Source organism: Tenrec ecaudatus, chromosome 14 (assembly GCF_050624435.1).
Source record: "Tenrec ecaudatus isolate mTenEca1 chromosome 14, mTenEca1.hap1, whole genome shotgun sequence".
Taxonomy (NCBI): Eukaryota; Metazoa; Chordata; class Mammalia; order Afrosoricida; family Tenrecidae; genus Tenrec; species Tenrec ecaudatus.
In genome coordinates, this window is record NC_134543.1 from 46,622,218 (window position 1) to 46,644,546 (window position 22,329).

General features: G+C 43.2%; 1 protein-coding gene across 3 annotated transcripts in view; it reads right to left on the bottom strand.

The window, feature by feature from the left end:
* KIAA0586 (KIAA0586 ortholog) overlaps positions 1-22,329 on the bottom strand; it is a 127,135-nt gene that overhangs the window by 44,529 nt on the left and 60,277 nt on the right. For all 3 annotated transcript variants that reach the window (XM_075530943.1, XM_075530945.1, XM_075530944.1), the window contains 4 exons: positions 22,126-22,260; positions 17,542-17,713; positions 8,797-8,948; positions 6,964-7,075 (listed from right to left, as the gene is read on the bottom strand). In XM_075530943.1, the coding sequence (XP_075387058.1) occupies positions 6,964-7,075; positions 8,797-8,948; positions 17,542-17,713; positions 22,126-22,260 (571 nt within the window). The remainder of the gene's footprint in view (positions 1-6,963; positions 7,076-8,796; positions 8,949-17,541; positions 17,714-22,125; positions 22,261-22,329) is intronic.

Below are 22,329 nucleotides of genomic sequence, written 5' to 3' on the forward strand. Positions count from 1 at the left end.
AGCGGAGATCTTTTTTCCTCTATTCTTCTCCCAGCCACGACGAGTTCTAATCTACACGTGGTGGTGGCAGGTGTAGAGTGCCTCCCCAGGTGGCTTAACGCTTTTGCTCCTACAGTCAAGACCAAAAAACCCAAATCCACTGCCCCTTTGGCGTCCTTCGCTACACATCTTCCAGAGAGCAGAAAGTCTCCTCTGTCTCCCTGCTGATGGGTTCAAACTGCTGACCTTGTGGTTACCTGCCAGTGTAAAACCCACTGTGCCAGCGGGGTTCCTTGGAACCCATATAGCAGATTCCAAATGAGGCTTCAGTCCTTCTGTCAGAGATGGCCACTCCCTTCTCCAGGCTTAAGGACATTCTCCTGAGTCTCTTGGACTGCCCCCAATCTTCTTCCTCTAGAAGTCTGTGGAAAAAAGCCTAAATTCCTCTCATATCTATAGTCTCCACTGGTTACATACTTCCAGAAAATCATTTTAAAAATAGCTAAATCCTTATCTTCTGATGCCTCTTATGCGTGTGTTCTCGCTTAGAGGAGAAAGTGCTTATTTTATTTTTACCCAGGTAACTTGTACACACCTTTTTCTATAGTTTGCCAATCGATCCCTCCCCAAGGAGGTATTCTTCTAATTATGCCATGCTAATTTTTTTCCAGTAACATGCAAAAAAAATCCCCAAAAAAACCAATTGTCATAGTGGATGCTTACAAAAATACCTCCCTCTTAGGAAAAGGGGAGTAGTTGATAAATAGACATAAAGGTACGTGTTATTTGTGGACAAATATCGTATAAACCATCTCTTCTTAAAGGAGTCTTTCTCCCTTTGCAGGAGCCCAGGTGGTGCAGCGGTTATATGTTGGGCTGCTAACTGCAAGGTTAACAGTTCAAAACCACTAGCTGCTCCATGGGAGAACAAAGAGGCTTGACGGGCATTACAGTCTCAGAAATCCACAGGGATGTTCTAGTCTCTCCTGAATCATTGCTATGAGTTGGCACTGATTCTTTGAATTTCAGGATACTTGGTTGCTCTGCATGCACATCATCAAATCTTGGAGTTAAAAAACTTGTGATTCTGTAGTTTACCTGGGATCTTATGATAGTTGAGACGACAGCTACACTATTTTCACTTTTTACAACTAGGTAAAAACAGTCCCCTAGTTCAGCAACATTTTTTAATGCATGTGTAGTTTACTGATGAAAAAGAGCACAGATTTATGGAAGACTCTGCCCAACCCCGTCTCATCATCAGTTTCACGAACATGGTTTTACAATCTCTGTCGTGGCTTAAACCAAAAGCATCAACTTAAACGCCTAAATATGATTTTGAAACTGCTTAAATTCAAGTTATAATTCTGACAGCTGTATTTCAAATGCAAAGGCAAGATATTTTAGTACAGAAAAAATTATTTGATTTGTACGTGTGGTCAGAAGTAGCTTCTAAATCTACAGAAAGTTTTAAAGTTTCCTAATTCTCACACCTTGAGAGGCGCAATCACAATTTGCAAGGAATGAAACATACAAGATAACAAGCAACTTAACTCAGGACGGACATCATGCCAAAAGAAAAACTGCATATTACCAACAAAAAAGGTAAACTGATTAATATGATTGCATCCATTACTTTTAGCACTTTGATAAATATTTTCTAAGTAACATGTAATGTACAAATAAGAAAATTGAAGAATGCTATGATGTTTAAAGCACTCTGATGATCCGATCTGTCTTGGTTTAACCATGAAACACCGTCTGTTTTTTTTATCCACCAAGTAGCTATCAACTAATAACAAATAATTATTGTACACTTAACATGACAATAAATAATGGCTAGAAAGTCAAGCCAAGTGTCTGAGATGCATTGTATATAGAAGATTTAATATATATGTTGAGCTGTATTGTATATTGAAGACTTATTATATATTGAGATTTACTGTATATCACATATTGCAGTCTCGTGAAGATGTATAGCTTTGGAAACCCAAAGGGGCAGTGGATTTGCTTTTTTGGTCTTGACTGTAGGAGCAAAAGCTTTAATGTTGAGTATATGTAGAGTATAATGTATACTGCATAGTATATATACTACATCGTATAATACTGTATATACTATATCCAATGCTTGACTTTCTAGCCATTATTTTAATGTTACAAATTACTATTACTATTGTAAGTGTACAATAATTATTTATTAGTTGATGTTTATTATTATAGCATAATAAATGTTAATTATGTCTTAAAAATATCCAAAGAGAGGGTATTTTAACATCTTAATTTACAGAATTTAATTATTCCTGTGTTTATAACAAATAAATGAATTTAAAACAAGCCTCTCATTTGGATTAAAAATGTTAACATGTATAGTAAAAGATATACTACAAGCACGCCAAGGCAAAGCACTGCGGGGTGCAACAGAACAGCAAGGGAATGGAGCTGCGAGGTCCCCGGGGAATGCTGAAGGTAGACTTTGGGGCCAGGGTGTGGTACCACAACAGACTGGACTGGAAAACACTCCTAAAGGCCAACAATCCTTGAACTAACTACAAGCTTTTCTTTCATGTTGTGTTGTGTTTTGTTTTTGTCTTTGGTTTGTTGTTATTGTTTTGTTGTATATTGTTGCTTGGCTTTGCTGTCTTGCTTTTGTGCATGTTATTATCTCCGCGGGTCTGTCTAAATAAGATAGGCTGGATGAACAATCTGGAGGAGAAAACAATGGGCCCAACAGTTCCTGGGGGACATGGAAGAGGGAGAGGTGGGGGGAAAGGTAATGGTGTTACCAAACCCAGGGACAAGGAAACAAGCAGTGATCCAAATCGGTGGTGTAGACAGCGTGGGAGGCCTTGTATAGCATGATGAAGGGTAATGTAACAAAGAGGCATTGCTGACACCCTGGTGGGGGCTGAGCATGATAGTGGGACAGAAGGAAAGTCAAGGGAAATAGAGAAAAGAACTGGGAGGCAAAGGGCATTTATAGAGGTCTAGATAAAGACATGTATATATGCAAATATATTTATATATGAGGATGGGAAAATAGATCTATGTGCCTATATTTATAGGTTTAGTATTAAGGTAGCAGAAGGACACTGGGCCTCCACTCAAGTACTCCCTCAATGAAAGAATACGTTCTTCTATTAAATTGGCATTCTATGATGCTCACCTTCCCGACACAACTGCTGAAGACAAAGCGGGTGAATAAATAAATGTGGTGAAGAAAGCTGATGGTGCCCGGCTATCAAAAGATATAGCATCCAGAGTCTTAAAGGCTTAAAGGTAAACAAGCGGCCATCTAGCTCAGAAGCAACAAAGGCCACATGGAAGAAGCACACCAACCAGTGCGATCACGACATGTAGAAGGAATTAGGAATCAGACATCATCAGAACAAAAATATCTTACCATAGTGAATGGGGTGGAGGAGAGTACGGAATGGAGACCCAAAGCCCATTTGTAGGCCACTGACATCCTCTTACGGAAGGGTCTCGGGGAGGAGACGAACCAGTTAGGGTGCGATGTAGCAACAATGAAAAATATAACTTTCCTCTAGTTCCTAAATGCTCCTTTCCCTTCCCACTATCATGATCCCAATTCTACCTTACAAATCTAGCTAGACCAGGGCATGTACACTGGTACAGATAGGAACTGGAAACACAGGGGATTCAGGGCAGATGATCCCTTCAGGACCAGTGGTGTGAGTGGTGATACTGGGAGGGTAGAGGGAGGGTGGGTTGGAAAGGGGGAACTGATTACAAGGATCCACATGTGACCTCCTCCCTGGGGGACAGACAACAGAAAAGTGGGTGAAGGGAGACGTCAGGCAGGGCAAGCTATGTCAAAATAATAATTTATAAATTATCAGGGGTCCATGATACAGGGGGTGGGGGGGAGGGAGGGGGAAAATGGGGACCTGATTCCAGGGGCTTCGGTGGAAAGCAAATGCTTTGAGAATGATGAGGGCAATGAATATACAGATGTGCTTTACACAATTGATGTATGTATGGATTGTGGTAAGAATAGTATGTGCCCTAATAAAACGATTGGGAAAAAAAGATATAATACAAGTTAACATGTGCAGTGAGAGGGAAAAGTCACTTTTTAAAAAAGTTTCTATTATGACAAGTGTTCGACAGATCAAAGAGGGCACATAATTAAATAAGCACTGCTGTGTGCTCAAACAAAATTCAATGCCAAGTTACGGATTGCAAAGATATACCATCCGTCAGAGCCATCTCTTCAATTCTCCTCTTTTAGATTAAATTCTGAAAGTCATAATAAAGATGGGAAAACAAGGGTTTTACAAATTTGCTGGCAGGAGAGTGCTGGATTCTACCACATTTCCGGTTCCTTTTAACTGGGCCGTGGTGGCTCAGCTGCATCTCACACACACACTAAACAACGTTGGCTCAGATGCATCACGCACACTAAATGGCAATGGCTCAGCCGCATTACACACACACTAAACGACGACTGCCCACTGGCATGACCATAATCTGGGTTCAACTAAACTAAGAAGCATTTACCTGCCAGAAAAGATGTGGTTTTGATTCTCTGATAAGGTGAACTCCCTTCAGTCCCCGCCTTCGAGGTCCCTCTGTGTGACACAGGAATGAACCCCTGCAGGGTCACCTGACATCCTGACAGCCCTAGGAGATTGTTTTGGCCCTCTGTCCATACCTTCTCAGACATCTGGCAATGTCTAAGAATTTCAGCAGAGTAACACACAAGTCCCACAGAACTTGTGGGGGGAAAGTCCAAACTGTGTTTGCCTAAGCAATCAAATTCATTCAAGAAACATTCGGTATGCAGACATGTACCAATTAGGGAGTGAAAGCCTTGGCTTCTATTTAAACCACTCTATTTATAGCTTGCTCTTAGATGAGGCTAATGTAGTTCTGCCCCTCCTAATATTGTGTTAGATGGAAAATTAAATGCAACAAAAATTGCATTGAAATGTATTAGTCCGTCCACATTTTCTGAACCCCTTTCTAAATTCAACTAATTTGCTCATCTTGATTCCTTTAGTGACTTATTAAATAGTAACTGGATATTATTAAATGCCATTTTTTAAAGTCAACAAAAATTCAAATATTGCCATCTTGTGGTCAGGCATGCTTATGAGTGAAACTGAAAACAATGATCAGATTCCTAAAGAGTGATATTTAGCCTTAAAATCTCAACAAACAAAGGTACTTTTCTATCAGAGAAAATAATGATTTTATTAGCTATCACATGAGAAAAATAATGATTTTATTAGCTATCACATCCCTTGAGAAAGCAGCATTCATTTATAAAACATTAAAAAATAAGTATTTTTTAAAATAAACTATACCAATCGTATTGCTCAGAAATGGTAACGCTGTTGCAGTCACTTCCTGGCGAGTGGATTCCCCTCCATGGCAACCGGCATATGCAGAAGAGAACTAACTACTCCACAGAGGTCTCCCGGCTACACTCTTCTGAAGCAAAACACCTGTCTGTCGTCTGAGGCCCTTCTGGGTGCGTTCAATCAGCCCATGTTTGGGCCGGTAGCTCAGCGCTTGACCTCTTGCTTCACCAAGGGACTCCTTGAATGGTAATAAGGCCAAAACTCTAAACTCACAGCCATCGAGTTGACTCTGACACACAGAGACCCTCTAGCGCAGGGCAGAACAACCCCTGTGGGCTCCCAGTCTACTCCCTTTACAGGAGTAGAAAGCCCCATCTTTCTTCCACAGAGCAGCGGGTGGTTTCAAACTGATGACCTTGCAGTTAGCAGCCTAGTGCACAACAACTATGCCATCAAGGCTCCTGAATGGTAATAGTACTTAATAGCAGGATATCAAGGAGCATTTATTTGCTCATACTTAAACACACTGTCATGATTAGTTCTGAGGTCAACATCAGGATAGTTTTATAGACAATTTTCCAAAAGATTCTAAAATACAACAGTAGCACTATTATACAATGGCTAACGAGCCTAGTGGCACAGCTCCAAGGTCAGCGGTTTGAGCTCAGCAGCCTCCTCCCAAGGTGAGCGGTGCGGTGAGCTGGATCTATAAAACTGACAGCCTTGGCAACCATTTGGGGGAAATTCTATTGGATGCTATGAACCAGAATCAACTTAATGGCGATGGTTTGAGGTACAATTGTTAAGTGTCAAAATAAGAGGGAGAGCAAAGTTACAAAAAGAGCGAATGAGGCACTGAACACAAAGGGAAGTGTCATGTTAAACCTCATGGGGCAACATGTTACTGTCTTGAGAAAGTTCAGAGGTTGTCCCCCCAAACTCCAAATGCACAGTTACAAGGCATTCAGTTCGGGATTCCTCCCACTGAAACATTCTCTGAAATGTGAAAGATAAATCCAGCCATCAAAGCCGAGAAAAACACGTTCCACGATCAAACTATTCCTAAGATTCTTCTTGGGATTGTGGCCAGGGAGGAATTTTTCAACAGAAAAGACCATGGTTTCAGAATTCAGGTTATACAACTATATCCATTTTTAATTACTAAGTATTAAAAAATTAAAGCACAAAGCCTTGGAGCAACAGACATGGTCAAACCATTTGAAAGCTGGTGGGGAGATGCAGGTAGACCCCCGAGATGTCGACAATCAGATGACGGCCTCCATGGAACAGTATCAGTATGAGAATCACTGGTCTTCTGAGTGGACTTGTGGCGGCATCTCCACAGCACCGCTTTGCCTCACAAGGCACACCGCAGTCCTAGCCCTGCCTTTGATACAGCCAACCTTAACCGAGACAACTAGGATACAGCTAAGGAAAAACATTCGCTGAGTTTAAAATAAAAACCACTAAAAATAGCGTTTGTTGGAAAAAGGAGCTAACAAATATCCAGTGAAATGTTATCAGTTTCTTCTTTCAAACAGTTTAAATGAGAAACAAAAAAGTCTCGAGACGAGGGTAAAACACCTAAAATTAAGAAATCTCATTGCACATTTACTCAATATCAAGACGACTATTACATGAACACCACACATCTTACCTTGTTGCTGTGAAAGTGAAGTATCAGATTTAGCTCTTACACGTATTAAACAACTTTGTACTGGTTCGTGGTCAACTTCTTTGTGTTCAACAACATGCTGTTCTTGCTTTTGCTGGAATTAAAAATTTAAGATGAGAAGTCATCTTTTAGTTACTTTAAAATATATATATATGCTGTTAATTAAAGTATTTTGGTGTTTGGCACATAGAATTAGAATATTATCCGGTCTTCTAATTATCTTATCAGTGAGTTACTTATTGGCACACTTCTGGTACCAATAAACAAACAAATGATAAGGGTATAACCATTGTTGTTAAGTGTTGTCAAGTCAGTTCCCATTCATGGTGCCCCAATACACAACAGAATGAAACACCCCCAGGCCTGAGCATCCTCGCCATTGTTTGCATGCTTGGGACCAGTGTTCCAGCCACTGTGTCATCTCATCCAGGGACTTCCTCTTTGTCACTGACTTTCCGCTTCATCACCAAACTTGCCTGTAAGGAGCATTCTGACTGTACTTTTTTCCAAGACATATCTGTTGGTTCTTTGGCAGTCCATGGTACTCTCATTTTTCTTTGGCCTTCCTTATTCAGTGTCCAACTTTCACATGCACCAAAATGCCATGGCTTGGGTCAGGTGCACCTCAATTCTCAAAGTGACGACCTTGCTTTTCAACATTTTAAACAGGTCTTGTTCTGCAGATTTACTCAATGCAACAGGTCTTTTGATCTGTCGACTGCTGCTTCCATGAGCACTGATTATGGATCTAAGCAAGATGAAATTCTTGTCAACTTGGATCTTTTGGTCAGGTATCATGATGTCACCTGTCGCTCCAGTTGTTAAGGATTTTGGTCGTCCTTACATTGACTTGTAATCCAGACGGAAGGTTGTTTGTTTGTCTCTGACCATCATCAGTAAGTGCTTAAAGTTCTCTTCACTTTCAGCAAGCAAAATTGTGTTATCTGCACATTGACGATGGTTAATATGCCTTCTTCTAATCCTTTGGCTGCAGTTTTCTTCATATAATCCAGCTTCTCTGGTTATTTGCTCAGCATACAGACTGAATATTTGAATACGTATAGTGAGAGACAAGCCTGACACACAACTTTCCCGATTTTAAACCCTGCGATATTCCTTTGTTCTGTTCTCCCAACAGCCTCTTGGTTCACGAACAGGGTCTGCAGGAGTGTAATGAGTGTTCTACAATTGCCATTATTCTCAAAGCCATCTAAGATGTGTTGTGATCCACACAGTCCTACGTCTTAGCACAATGAATAAAATACGAGTAAACAGCGGTCTGGTAGTCCTTGCTTTGAGCCAAAGATCCACCTGACATCAGCAATGATATCCCGTTCCAAGTTCTCTTCCGCATCTGGCCTGAACCTCAGGCGGTTCCCTGCCAATGTGCTGCTGCAGCCACTGTTGGATGATTTCAGCAACATTCCACTTGCATGCAGGCATTTTTTGTATTTTGCACATTCCGTTGGGTCACACCTTTCATTGGACCAGGTACAAATACATGTTTCCTGTAGTCAGATGGCCAGATAGCTGTCCTCCAAATGTCCTGGCACAGACAAGCGAGTGCGTCAGTGCTCATCAGCACGTGGCAGCATGGCAATGCTTGTCCCATCAGTTCCTGGAGCCTTGTCTTTGGTTAATGTTGTCAGTGCACCTTGCACTTCTTCCTTCAGGACCTTCGGTTCTTGTTCATATGCTACCTCCTGAAATGGGTTAACATTGACTAGTTCTTTTTGATAGTGCCCAACGCCACAGTGATATTGTTACAAAGCTGACTTTCAGTGACATGGGTACAAGGGCCCATTAATTTAGTACCTGAGAGCAATCTCCAGCTGCTGCTGGCCAAAGAACACTTTCTTGTCCTGTCAGATGTGTCGTCGAGGGGCCACGGTTAGAACTTGGCTGCAACTCCAATTCTCCCAAACTCATTGGCCCATGACTGGCACGTGAATCTTCATAGACATCGCCTATGATCAAGTATGTAAATAAAAGTTAGAATAAATTATTTAATTAACATTACAAAAATAACAAGCAATTGACCAGAACTACTTTTTACCTGCTGCAGTCAAGGTAGCAGCATACTTAAACCGAAACACTTGAGACGACCCTGCCTTGCAATGAAAACTAAAGCACACACAGGATGCAACAAGTACCTGTGTCCAAAGGAAGCTCTGCACGATACAAAATAAGCTTCTGATCAACTCACTCGTGCAGCCCAGGCCACCTCAGCCCTGCACCCCACACAGCAACTCCCAGCCTGTCTTCTCACCTTTTGTTTCGATAAAAGCCAACAGGACAAGGTTTCTCCTGCTGTCTGACAGCAGGCTGCCCTGCGATACGGTTCGTAAGCAGTCACGGTGTAAAGGGAAGAGGCAATTATATTAATGCCTATGGCCCCTCAAACAATACAAAAATCCCCAACACCACTCAGCCAGTGTTCACAGACACAGTTCAGAGCTGAGATGCTGAGCGCAGCTCCCCAGGCGAGCTCGGACCGTGGAGGACCCCCCCCCCCCCGCCAGGTGCTGCCGCTTTAACAGCTCAGCGCAAAACATGCTGGGACACTAGTTTCACTTCTGCCTCTTTCCGGAGAAGCAAAATTGCTCCCTGCAGTTCTTTCAGTTAGTCAGTGGTTCTCAACCTGTGGGTCGCGACCCCTTCACCTGGGAGGGGGTGGTAGTGAAGGGTGTCGCCCAATTCATAACAGTAGCAAAATGACAGTTAAGAAGTAGCAAGGAAAATAGTTTGATGGTTGGGGGGTCACCACCACATGAGGAACTGTATGAAGGGGTCGTGGTAAGAGGAAGGTGGAGACCCGCTGGGTTCGCTGTGAAGATCTCCGTGGAACGGGAGTGGGGTGATGCAAACTCCTGACATGCAGGGGTGCGCCTGTACGTCCATCTAGATGGGACCTTAAAGCAAACAGCTAGAAAAGGCTGGTGTTGCTCAGTCTGTTCAGCAGACATTCCTCTCAGCCAATCGACCTCGTTCTTCCTCGTCCAGGCACATGGCCATTAAATTTAGCATCAATTAAAAGATGATACAGGTGATCATAAAGATGACTCAAGAAATCCAATACAGGAATCATTCTTCTGACTCACTCACTCACACACTCACTCACATACTCACGCACACACTCATACAGTCATGCACACATACACTCACTCATTCACTCACTCACACACGCACGCACTCACATACTCACACTCCCACACACTCACCCACTCATTCACTGACCCACTCACTCACACTCACATACTCACTCATTCACTCACACGCTCACACTCACTCATTCACCCACTCTCATGCACACACGCTCACACACTCACTCTCTCACACACACTCACTCACACATTCACTCACTCACTGACAAAAAAAATTAAAAAGGAATCATTCTTTCAGAGTTTCAAAAAAAATTAAAAGTCTGACAGCCGAGTACAGAATAGATCATTCACAAAAGAGCAAATCCAAATGGTTCACAAGTGAAAAGACAAACTCACAATATTTACAGTCAGACAGCTTTATATGTAAATAAGGTAAGTGCCTTTACGAAGGAACTAACCAAATTCAGAGGGCAATAACTGTTGCTGGAGAACACGCAGGGATGGGGCTCTGAATGTTGACAAGGTGTTCATGGTTTAAGCTTCAAAAAAACAAGTCATCATGTCTACTTTAAAACCAAAAATACATTTGCCCCTGATAATACAGTAGGGTATTACACTACATTGTTTATAGTGGGAGAAAATGGTAATAAAGTAAATATTCCTCATTGGTGAGATAACTGAATAAATTATTAGAAACATATCTCATGTGGTTTTATGCAATCATTAAAAAGTGTGAATTTAAGCAATCCCAACTGATCTAAAGTAATTGACACAGAGTTTACTGGGTAAACATTGTATGTGTATGTGATTATAGGAGTACAGGAAAAAATAAGAAGGTTGCACACCAAAACCTACCACAGGTTATCTGAGTGAGGCCCAATACAGGCCAGAGGAAATGTGTGTGGAAATGGGATGGAGGAGCAGACAAAGCCGTGAAAATGAATGCCATTGAAAATAATGGTATACAAATGGCATGTGCCTCCCATCTGGGAGTCAAATATGATGTTCCCTTACTGGAGCATACCCTGACAGAGGACAATACTAGGGACACACAGCTGGGAGTGAATCCCCAAGCCCCACCCAGTAGGTGAACCAAGAAGGAAACAACAGATCAGCAATGGGAGTAAAGCAAAGCCACAAAACCCCTGAGGAGCTCCCAAAATAGACCTCAGGCTAGGAGGGGCAGGGCCTCCCAGGACCAGTGGGGAGATAATCATAAAGGCCAGGGGAGAGATCTGTAATTATGTATGCTTTTTTCCCCATTTTTTTGAGGGGGTATCTTTTTGCTAGCTTTTTTTGCTCTCCTTTTTTAGTACATCTTTTGTTTTCTTTTTGTTTTGTCTCTGTTATTGTTGTTTTGCCTACCAATAAAAGATAAGCATGGGAAGCAAGCCCGCGGAGAAAGCAAGCTGTGGGACTGATGGTTCTGGAGGGACTTGGGGGAGGAGGAGATAGGGGAAAGAAGTGGTGAGCAAACAACACCATGGACAGAGGAACAACTAGGGAATTAAAAGCAGCAACAAGGAGGATGTAGAGATCGCTGTGGTGTTGAAGCAACAGCATCTAGCTGAGGGGAATTACTAAGAGGCAGAAGAAGGGCGAGAGTGGTGGTGGGGCAGCAGGAAGGTTAAAGGAAACAGAGGAAAGATCTAGGAAGCAAAGCTATGGATAGAGGTATAATAAACATAGGTGTGCACTTATGTAAATATATTAATTCATAAAAATAGAGGTATTGGCCTATGTACATATATTTATATGGCAATACATTAAGGAAGTGGATGGACTTTGGGCCTCTGCTCAAGCCCTCCCTCAATGCAAGAACACTTTGTTCTAACCACCTGGCATTCTGCGATGCTCACTCACTCAACAGGATCACTGCAGATAAAATGGGTACAAGAGCAAATGTGGAGGAGAAAGCTGATCGCACCTGGGGTCTTAAAGGATTGAAGTTAAACAAGCGGCCATCTAGCAGAGAAGTGACAAGCCCACATGGAAGAAACACACAGCCTGTGCAATCATGAAGTGTCGACGGAATCAAGTAGCAGGCATTAGAAAACCCAAAGCAAAACGAAAAAGCAGACACCCAAAACCCATCTGTAGACAATTGGACATCCCCTCACAGAAGGGTCACAAGGAAGGGATGAGTCAACCAGGGCGCACTATAGCACCTATGAAACACACAATGTTTCTCTGGTTCCTTGAGGCTTCCTCACCCCCCACTATCATGACCCTAGTCCTGCCTTTCAGTTGTGGCGAGACTGGAGCATTTACACTGGTACAGATAAGAGCTCCCGACACATGGAATCCAGGTCAGATAAACCCGTCAGGAACAGAAATGGGAGTAGTGATACCAAGAGGGCAGGGGGAGGAGGAGAGGAAGGAGGAACTGATCACAATGACTGATGCATAACACCCCCTTCCCCAGGGGGGGATGAAAAACAAAAACGTGGGTAAAGAGAGACAGCGGTTAGTAAGATATGAAAATAATAATAATTTATCATTTATTAAGGGGTTACGGGGGTGGGAGGCAGAGGAGGGAGGGAAAAAAGAAGAGCTGATACCAAGGATTCAAATAGAAAGCAAATATTTAGAAAATGATGATGATGGCAACATATGTACAAATATGCTGGATACAATTAATTGATGTATGTAAATGTTAAAAGCTGTAAGACCCCTCAATAAAATAATTTTTAAAAATAAAATTATATAATCACTCTTCTGTTCTTACATAAAATTATAAGCACATTATTAAAGAAAGAACATAAAGAGACTTAATTAAAAGGACATGACATATCTGTTTAAAATCCATTCATATATCCATCCATCCATGTGTCAAGCACATTTGTAGATGTGCTGCCTTCATCATTCTCAAGACATTCTCTACTTCAGCCCTTGGTTATCAGCTCTTCATTTTTTCCCCCTTCAGGCCCCACCCAGACATATTTTTATAAAAGAAAATGAGATATAGAAACCCACAGAGCATATAATTACACATCCCTCAGAAAGCAGTAAGGGTACATAAATAACTTCCAAATCATGTAACACCCTACCGTTGAACAGCTATTCATTGCCTATGCACATAAGACCACAAACTCCGTGAGATGACAGGGACATGACAGTGAAGAAGATGAAGCCCTGACCCCCCAGTGAGATGACCCATCAGAGTGATAAGGATGACATTGTGCAGGTGACAACAGAAAAGCGCACCAAGAGCGCGGAGAACGGGTCTGGCCAGTGATGAGGCTCCCAGGGCAGCAGTGACAACAACACCGTGTTGGCGGGCTCCCTCGGAAGTGTATGCTCCTTGAGTGTGCTTACCGGGTTCGCCTTTATCAAAGGGGTGCTAAGTATAGGGTATTCATTGAAATAAAATGTCCTTGCATTAATCCTAACTTGCAATCTCTCATTTTACTTTTCTAGAGTCACGCGATAATGAAAAGGCAGCAGTGGCAGGCTTTCCAACAAAACAAAGGTCTCCTGAACTGACAGCGCCAGTGTCCACGTCAGCACACACACAGCATGGAAGTCACCAGGGGTACAACCCACACCTCTCCATTTCCTCCTGCCCCGTGTTTCCTGTCCTCCTCCGCTCGCAGGGAGGGGCCTGCCATGTAGCTGGGAACCACCTCATACCATCCTCCTTTCGTACCTCTCCATCCACGTATGTGCCCACTCTCGTCCTCTCCCATGCCATAGCCTCGCTGCTGCATCATCTCTCACCAGATTTGCCGAATATCTGTCTAACCAGCCTCCTTGCTTCCAGTCTTCATCCCCTGAATCCATCTGATGGTGAATGGCGTCACCAGCACCCACCTCACCTCATCAAACTAGGTTGAAAGTCCTAAGAGCTAGACCTGTGAATGTGGGGTCTTTGAAGGCGACCTAAGACCATACTGTCGTGTGGATTTGCTATTCTTATATAAGGACACGGTAGCAATCACAACTATGCTTTTTTCACGGTCAAATTAGGAAATTAGAGAATTAGCACAACGAGAGCGTAATAGAGGACAGACGGACTTATAAAGATGGGAGCCAAGATGGGAGTCAGGCGCCCAGAGCTCTAAGACACAGGAAGGACTTTCTCCTGAAGCACTGGGAAAGGACGTGGCCCCACTGACACTCTGAATTTGGGCCACTGGCCTCCGAACTGTGAAGTCTATAAATTGCTGATGTTCAAAGTAGCCCGCCCACTTGCAGTGCTTTGTGACGGCACTCCTAGAAAGCCAGTACCTCCTGCTTCACACTGTTCCCCAAAGGATGTTCTAATAAGAAGACCACTCAGTCCTTACTGGTAGTGCTACATGGATCCATCAATATCACAAAACATCCCACGTTAACAGGAACTTAAGACTAGCAATTCTGCACATTCTTTAGAAGAATTCCAGCAGTGTCGTGATCAAGCACCCGGGGTTTCTCATGATTAGGTTTCTGCTCACTGCTCCAACCTCACAGTATCCTGCGCTCCTGGGTTCTCATCACTGCCCAGACACTGTTTCCAGATCCGACCGTGCATTTCTGACATTTCCTCCTCGTTTCAGTGCATATTCTACATAGAAGCCCACACCCCCACCTCACTCACCACACTGCAAACAGCTCTTCACCTTGGGACACTCACCTTAAGTTAGCCATCCTTCATCAACAAAGTCTTCATGATTTTCTTCCTCGGTACAACTGAATTGTACCTCATTCTTTGTGGGCTTCTTCATAATAGTATATAAATATATGCATACTTTCTCATCTACTTCCCGACTAGAGAAACTTTCATCATCGAGTGCGTTTTTACCTGGTTCTACACTCGTATTTCTAGTATGTACAGCACGGAGTCCTGGTGGCACAGTGATTCAGAAGGTTGCTATTTGACCTACCCAGCAGCTCAATGGACTACGACCTGACTATCTGCCCCCATAAAGATTAGTCTAGGAAATTCTGGGGGGAAGTCCTGGTTTGTCACATGAGGTCAATGTGCATCGAAACAACAGCCAGCTTACAGTATAGCCAACACAATAAAAATATTTTCTCGATGAATGAAATATTCTTATCATCCTTCATCACTTGACTAATTCCCTTCAGACTCGACTTTTCACACCACTTCTTGTGGGAAACGTCTTTCAGCCCTCATGTGTGGGCCGGTTCCTCCTCTGCACTTCTGCAGTCATCTGTGTTGTTTTACTCACTACACAATATCATAATTGTTGTCTGTCCTATACTTCTCTCACCCTGGTTTGCCAAGTTCCGTGACAACATCTTCATCTCTATTTTAGTGGCAGCAAGGTAGCATATGTTTCCTGAGTAAAAGCAGACTGGTGCCTGGTGGTATATGCCAGGATTCTTGCCACTCATTAAAAATACTGGGTGACAATTCAGGGTTCCCAGACAATGCTCCAAAACCGATTCTGCCTCGTTTTGCCATTCAATCCACCTGAGAGCTAGTCCATGACAGAGCAGAAATTCAAACCCATTTTGACCCAAACTCTTAGTCACTCTGCAATACTGCCTTATATTTACACTCAGTGTTATGTTTGGCATGTTATTTATGATCTTGACAATTCAATACATACGGTTGTATGTATCGATTCTTTTTTAAGTGTAGGCAATCTGCTAAGTACTAACAGAGATATAAGGAAGAGTTGGAGATGCTATTTCCTCATGGACTTGATTCGGTAATAATTTCACAAGTACTTAGTTGTTCTCAGAAGGAGAGACCTGATAGTGAAGTGACTGTAAGTGTGCAGCTGTCAACTGAAAGGCCGGTGGCTGGAACGTCCCAGCTGCTCTGCAGAAAATAAGAGCATTCTGCTGCAAGAATGAGGAGACCCGAGGGCGCCGTTGGGTGCAGTGCTCCTCTGTCCTATGAAACCCCAAGGCGTCAGCATGAACTCAATGGCACCAGGTCGGTTCTTCTCGAGTACTGCTGCTGTTAGGTGCCAATGACTCTGCTTTTGCACACACCAACCCGTGTCCAAAAGTGCAAAGCGCTGCCTGCTCCTGGGTCACCTATAGTCTTTGCTGGGCTGAGTCCGTTGTTGCAGCCATGTGCCAACACCCCTCCCGGAGGGTAGTCCTCTTCTTTACTTAACCAAACGTGAGGCCCTCCCCAGGGGGTGGGCCCCCCTGACACCATGGACACAGGATGTGAGAGGAGTCTGGCTACCCTGGCTTCTAAGGAGTATTGGGGTTCATTCTTTGGGCGGTCGTGTATTTTGATAGCCTTCACCAACACCGTAATCCAAAGGCGCTGATTCTTCTCTGGTCTTTTTTATGTACTGCCCGGCTTCTGCACATAGAAGAGGAGAATGACAAGACCCTTGCTTGGGTCAGGTGCACCTCTGTCCTCACAGTGACAGCTGTGGTCGGTGGCACTTTACAGAGGGTTGTACAACAGATAGGCTGGATGCAGTGATGGTGTTGGATCTCGCAAGTGATCGGTGAGTGACATCTAGTGGCAGTCTTGTTTAACTGCAATCTGCACTAAAGGCTATGCCACATTTTGACACCTTTGAAATCTACTGATGTGAAGGGAAAAAAATGTAAAACATGTTTAAATCCTCTCTCAATACCTATAAAATGGGAAGTACTTCCAGCCTGACGTTGCTTCTCGTAGGGCGTTTAGTTCTGAATTTCTCCCCATTCTGCGTGACAGCAGCTCACTGTCACTGCTCTGAACATGTCGCTAGCTGTGCTTTTCCACCCGCCGGCATTTCCTCGTCTGGTTTCTGGAAACTGCATTCTACAGGTTTTTTTTCACGTCAGAGAAAGAGCAATGAGCAGGAGAACCAGGCACCAGTACTCTCCCATCCGCATTTCCAAAGCGCTGCGGATACTTTGAGTGATGTTCTAAACAGCCCTGTGTTTGACATTCAGGTCCCGCCGTATCCTGAACAACAGCTGCGGGATGCCACAGGCTTGATGAGCAACTTGTCTAACGACCACTTGATGCCATCGAGTCAGTGCTGACAGGGTAGACCTGCCCCAGTGAGTTCCCGAGACGGTACCATTTACGGGGAAAGCCGCGTCTAGCTCCTATGGAGCGGCTGGTGGTTTTGAACTGTGGACCTTGCTGATCGCAGCCCTATGTGTGTGACCACTATGCCACCAGGACTCCTCTTGTCTTCTCCAATGTATTAAAATAAACGACCCTATTAACACTTTGTACATGTTCACTTATTTATTACCTAAACCAGCACGAGCGCCAGTCGGTGGCTCATGGACCCACCCCTGAATTATATTTGCGGAAACACAGCAGTGTTCTCAGTGGCAAAGATCCTTTGAAAATAAAGAACTTCTGATGATACTCTCCTAATAACAGTGCTACTGTTCTCAGTTCGGGGCAGGAGCACCACCATAAAGCACCATACAAAGTCAAATACAGCATTCAGAGGAAACAGTCCAAAGAAACAACCACGGAATTCCAAGAGAGTAACAGATGGTACATCAAGAAAACTAGCCTGCTGCTTACCTGAAGCCATGTCAAATTGCTGACCTAGTGGCTTGGCATCACCTTTTTTATGCACAGGGCCGGCATGAGTGCCAGGCTGCTGCCCATGGGCAGAAGGTCCCAGGAGGATGTTCTCGGCTGCTGCCGGCAGCCTCGGCCTTTGTCCTTCACTGAGTTCACCCACACTGCTTTCCTACGAGACGATGAGAGTTAGCAAAACCACTGTCACACAACCAACTCGAAGGCGGCTTTGGGTGAATGCCGTGCTCTGCACTGCTCGCCTGCTAGACGGGCATTGGACAGAGTGCTTTTTCTATGTTATGAAGGGAATGCAAAAACTTGTGGAAATGAAAAGATCCTTTTTCCTTTGAACTTTATGAAGCCCGCCCCCCCCCAAGGCTTGAAGGACAAGTTTAAGGTTTTCTAAGGCTTTGAGTGTTAAAATTTGTGCTAACTTTCTAAGAAGCAAAATAAACTGTTTTGTTAATATTTCAGGCTTTATAAAGAATTTACAACACTAATTTTAGTGTGAACTTTATAAACAGGGGATAAAGCAATGCATTTTAAGTGACTTAAGATTATTTCTATATGAATAGTTAATTTGTCTAAGTATACAGATTTTAAACAAGACTTTAACCATATTTAATTTAAAATTTTTTCTTTGCCTAGCATAAAAGCACAAAAATATGTTGTGTACTTCCTTATCATCTATATGAAATAAACAGGAAATTAAAAACCAAACAAAAACTAGCTTTCTTTGTTTCATTTCCAAGTACGGCATGCCCTGTTTGGTCCAATGGCGGCCCAGTGGGTGTGTGCAAGGCTGCGGCTCCGACTCCCGGAAGGAAAGAGTTCCAGGCTGGGAAACCCACAGGGGCAGTTCTACCTTGTCCCACAGGGTTACTATGAGTTGGAATCACTCAATGCAATGAGTATCTAGTGCAAAAGGTTAACCTACTTAGTTGATAAAGGAGAGGTTGGTGGTTTGAGTCCATCCAAAGGTGCAAATCATCAGGGAAGCTGGATTATAAGTAGAACTGGGCATCAAGATTGGAGGAAGGCTTATTATATTAACCACCTGCGCTATGCAGAAGACACAGCTTTGCTTGCTGAGAGCGAGGAGGACTTGTAACACTCGCTGATGGCGATCGAGAACTGCGGCCTTCAGTATGGATTATGACTCAATGGCAAAGAAGACCAAAATCCTCACAAGCCTCGTGATAGTGGAGAAAAGGTTGAAGTTCTCCAGGATTTCGTCTTGGTTGGATGCACAATCAATGCTCACGGAAGCAGCAGGTGCTATAGCACCTGCTGTACCAGACCTCGTCAGAGTACTGAAAAACAAGGATGCTACTTTGAGGGCAAGCTACACAAGACCCAAGGCATGGTATTTTCAATTTCCTAATATGTAGGTGAAAGTTGGTCAATGAATAAGGAAGACCGAAGAATTGATGCATTTGAATTGTGATACTGGCAAAGGAATATTGAAAGTATCGTGGACTGCCAAAAGGGATCTGTCTTGGAAGAAGGCCAGGGTGCACCTTTGAGGCAAGGATGGTGAGCCACGTCTTACATAATTGGATATTGTTAGGACACCAGTCCCCGGAGAAGGACAGCACGCTTGGTAAAGTGGACATGCAGTGGAGGAGGGGAAGGCCTCAACGAGCTGGTGGACACCGTGGCTGCAACAATGAGAGCGAGTTGATGACTTAGAAGAGATGAAACAGAAAACAAGGGAGGTGCTGCTGTCAGCCGCCCAGACAGATGAGTTTGAAAAATGTGTCCAAGAATAGAAGATAGGACGGAAGGATAAGTAGAAAGGTAAAAGGTAACACGAAATGTAATAGATAAAACAACACAGCGTTAGAAATGTCAACACCTGGATACTACGGACTGCTCTGACCGGGATACAGCAGGTCCTGGACAGAATGGGAGGAAAATGTGGAATGAAGTGCAAACACCACAAAGCATCAGAAAGCTTAGTCGGTAGACAGGATGAGAACCCCCAAGGCTGTGACTTAGTCACCCTTCACACCTGGAAGAGAATACGCCCCAGAATCACCTTGGAGCCAGAAAACAGGCCTATAAAACGCACGTGTGTTCCAAGAGAGGCATTCTAATACAACAGACAGAGTCCCAGGTCCCTGTTCTCACTGCCATCGAGGTGATTCCAACTCATACAGACCCTACAGGACAGAGTAGACTGTCCCTGTGGGTTTCAGAGGCAGAAACTCTTTACAGGCTTGCAAAGCCTCATTTTTCTCCCTTGGAATGGCCGGGAGTTTTGAACTGCTGACTTTGCAGTTAGCAGCCCAACATGCAACCACTATGCCACCAAGGGTCTTTAAAGCTCAACAAAAGAAAACAAGGCTCCTGATTCCAAATTCACAATTAACCCTCCTGGGTGACTCACTGTACATTTTCACCTGGACTTTTATGGCTATGGAATCAGTTTCGACTCATAGAGACCCGATAGGACAGGGAAAACCTGCCCAATGGGTTTCTGAAGCTGTACAACTCTACATCAACAGAAAGCCTCACCTCTCTTCCAAGACTTCCTTTTTTAAAAAAATCATGATTGGGGACTCGTACCGCTCTTATCACGATCCAAACATCCATCCATTGTGTCAAGCACATTTGTATACGTGTTGCCATCATCATTTTCAAAACATTTTTCTACTTGAACTCTTGACATCAGCTCATTTTCCCCCTTCCCATCCTCTCCCCTCCCTCAAAAACCCTTGATAATTTATAAATTACTGTGTTTTCATGTCTTACACTGATCGATGTCTCCCTTCCCCCACTGTTCTATTCTCTGTCCCCCTGGAAGGGGTTATATATAGATCCTTGTAATTGGTTTCTCCTTTCCATTCTGACCTTATTCTCTTGGTATGGATACTCTCATGACTGGTCCTGAGGGGTTTATCTGTCTCCTAGGAAACTGAATTCACCTTCCCCAGGACACTTGGTATTCACCAGCCCCTGCAATTACAAGTCAACAATTCCATCACCGTCACCACCCAGCCAGGCTATCAAATGCTAAAGCGTCAGAATTATCCTGAAAAACCTCTCTTCCAAGGCTCTGGAAGATAGTGGAAGCCCAAAGCCCATTGGCAGAGCCCCCAGGCAGGTTAAGCCTCTGGTGAGTTCCCACTGACTATGGGTCACAGATGGGCAAGGCCTTCTTATCAGACAGAGTACATTGTAGGTGGAAAACTACCATGTACTGTAGTAAGGTCAAAATTGTCATCCGATCCTTTCTCAGTCCCATGTATAATTTTTCTAGTTTTTAATATTTTCTGCTTTGTTTTCAGTTGAGGTTCTTCTGTTTCATTCTGCCATCGTTATTGGGCCTTTTGTGTTTTGTTTTGGCTTTTGTAAGTTTTCCTGTATATGAAACCCAGAATAAGTAAACTTACAGAGAAAGCAAGAGGATTAATAGTTTCAAAAAAGACATGCAGGGTGGCTGGTGGGAAATAGGGACCTAACAAGTAGAAGGAAGAAGAAATGTTCTAAAATTGATTGTGGTGATGGTTAAATAATTCTTATGAATGTGAATGAACTAATGAAATGTATAGTATGTGAAATGTATGCCAGGGAAACAAAAATTAATTTTGAAAAGCTTCTTTAACATCCTTCAATCCATGAAGAATTCTCTACCCCTGAATTTAAATCCATTTTTGCTGCAGGTGTCTCTGTTCATGTTCTTGTTCTCTCTTGCCCAGACGACTGCAATGCAATTCTCACAGATCCTTGGGGCCTGCATCGTCTTCAGATCTCCATTCCATCGAAAGCTACAGATCTCCATTCCATCGAAAGCTACAGATCTCCATTTCATTGAAAGCTACAGATCTCCATTCCATCGAAAGCTACAGATCTCCATTTCATTGAAAGCTACTTCCACGGGTTTTTAGAGAGAGGAATTCAAATACAACAGGAATACTCTCTGCCTCGCGGGCCATACTTCTCCCTAAATACCTTAGCATGTGACTCCCTTGTTCAAAAGGCTTAGTGGATTCCACAATGCCCAAGTCTTACGATGGCCTAAAAAGAATTTTCTGATCATCTGACTTAATTGACTTCTTTAAACTATTTTCAGCAGTTTTTAAATATGCCCTAATCTCCCTTGCCTTATATTGTTTGACAAAATCTATTTCTTCTTCCTTACTGTTCTTACTCTTCATTCCTCCCTGGCAAAATCCTACTTAGTTTTAAAGACTCAGATCAATATCATACCCTCTATGTAAGGTCTCGTCCAAATCCCCCTCCCCTGCTGGAGGCCAGGTCTCATTCATCTTTGTCTTTCCAAGGCTGTGTCTGGCATGTACAATGCAGTAAATGGTGTCAGAAAAAAGGTACGAGGGAGTACTCCTCGTAAATTATTTAACAGGGTGTCAATGTTTTTCAAGTAGACGGTTTGAACATATGGTCTAAATTCCTTTCAGCTATAAAATTCTATAACTCTATAATTTCAGGTTGTTAAACTTGTTACAAAGCTGGCTACTGAACAAGTAGAATTAACATGCTTTTCACTAAAACTTGGAGTATTTGTTGTTGTTTCTTGCATTTCAGTGTAAAAAATATATATCAGGGTTTAAAAATTACCTCTGAACGAGAGATTGCTTGCTGTGAAACCAGTGATTCCTGACTTTGTTTAGCAAAAAGAGAAAGAACTGCATCTCCATGACCATGCTTATGGGGCATCTTAACCACTTGGCCTTCACTGAAGGGGTCATCATCCTGGAAGCAATGGAAATATCATTAGTGCAGCAAACATTTTTAATCACATTAATTTTTTCAGGAATAAAA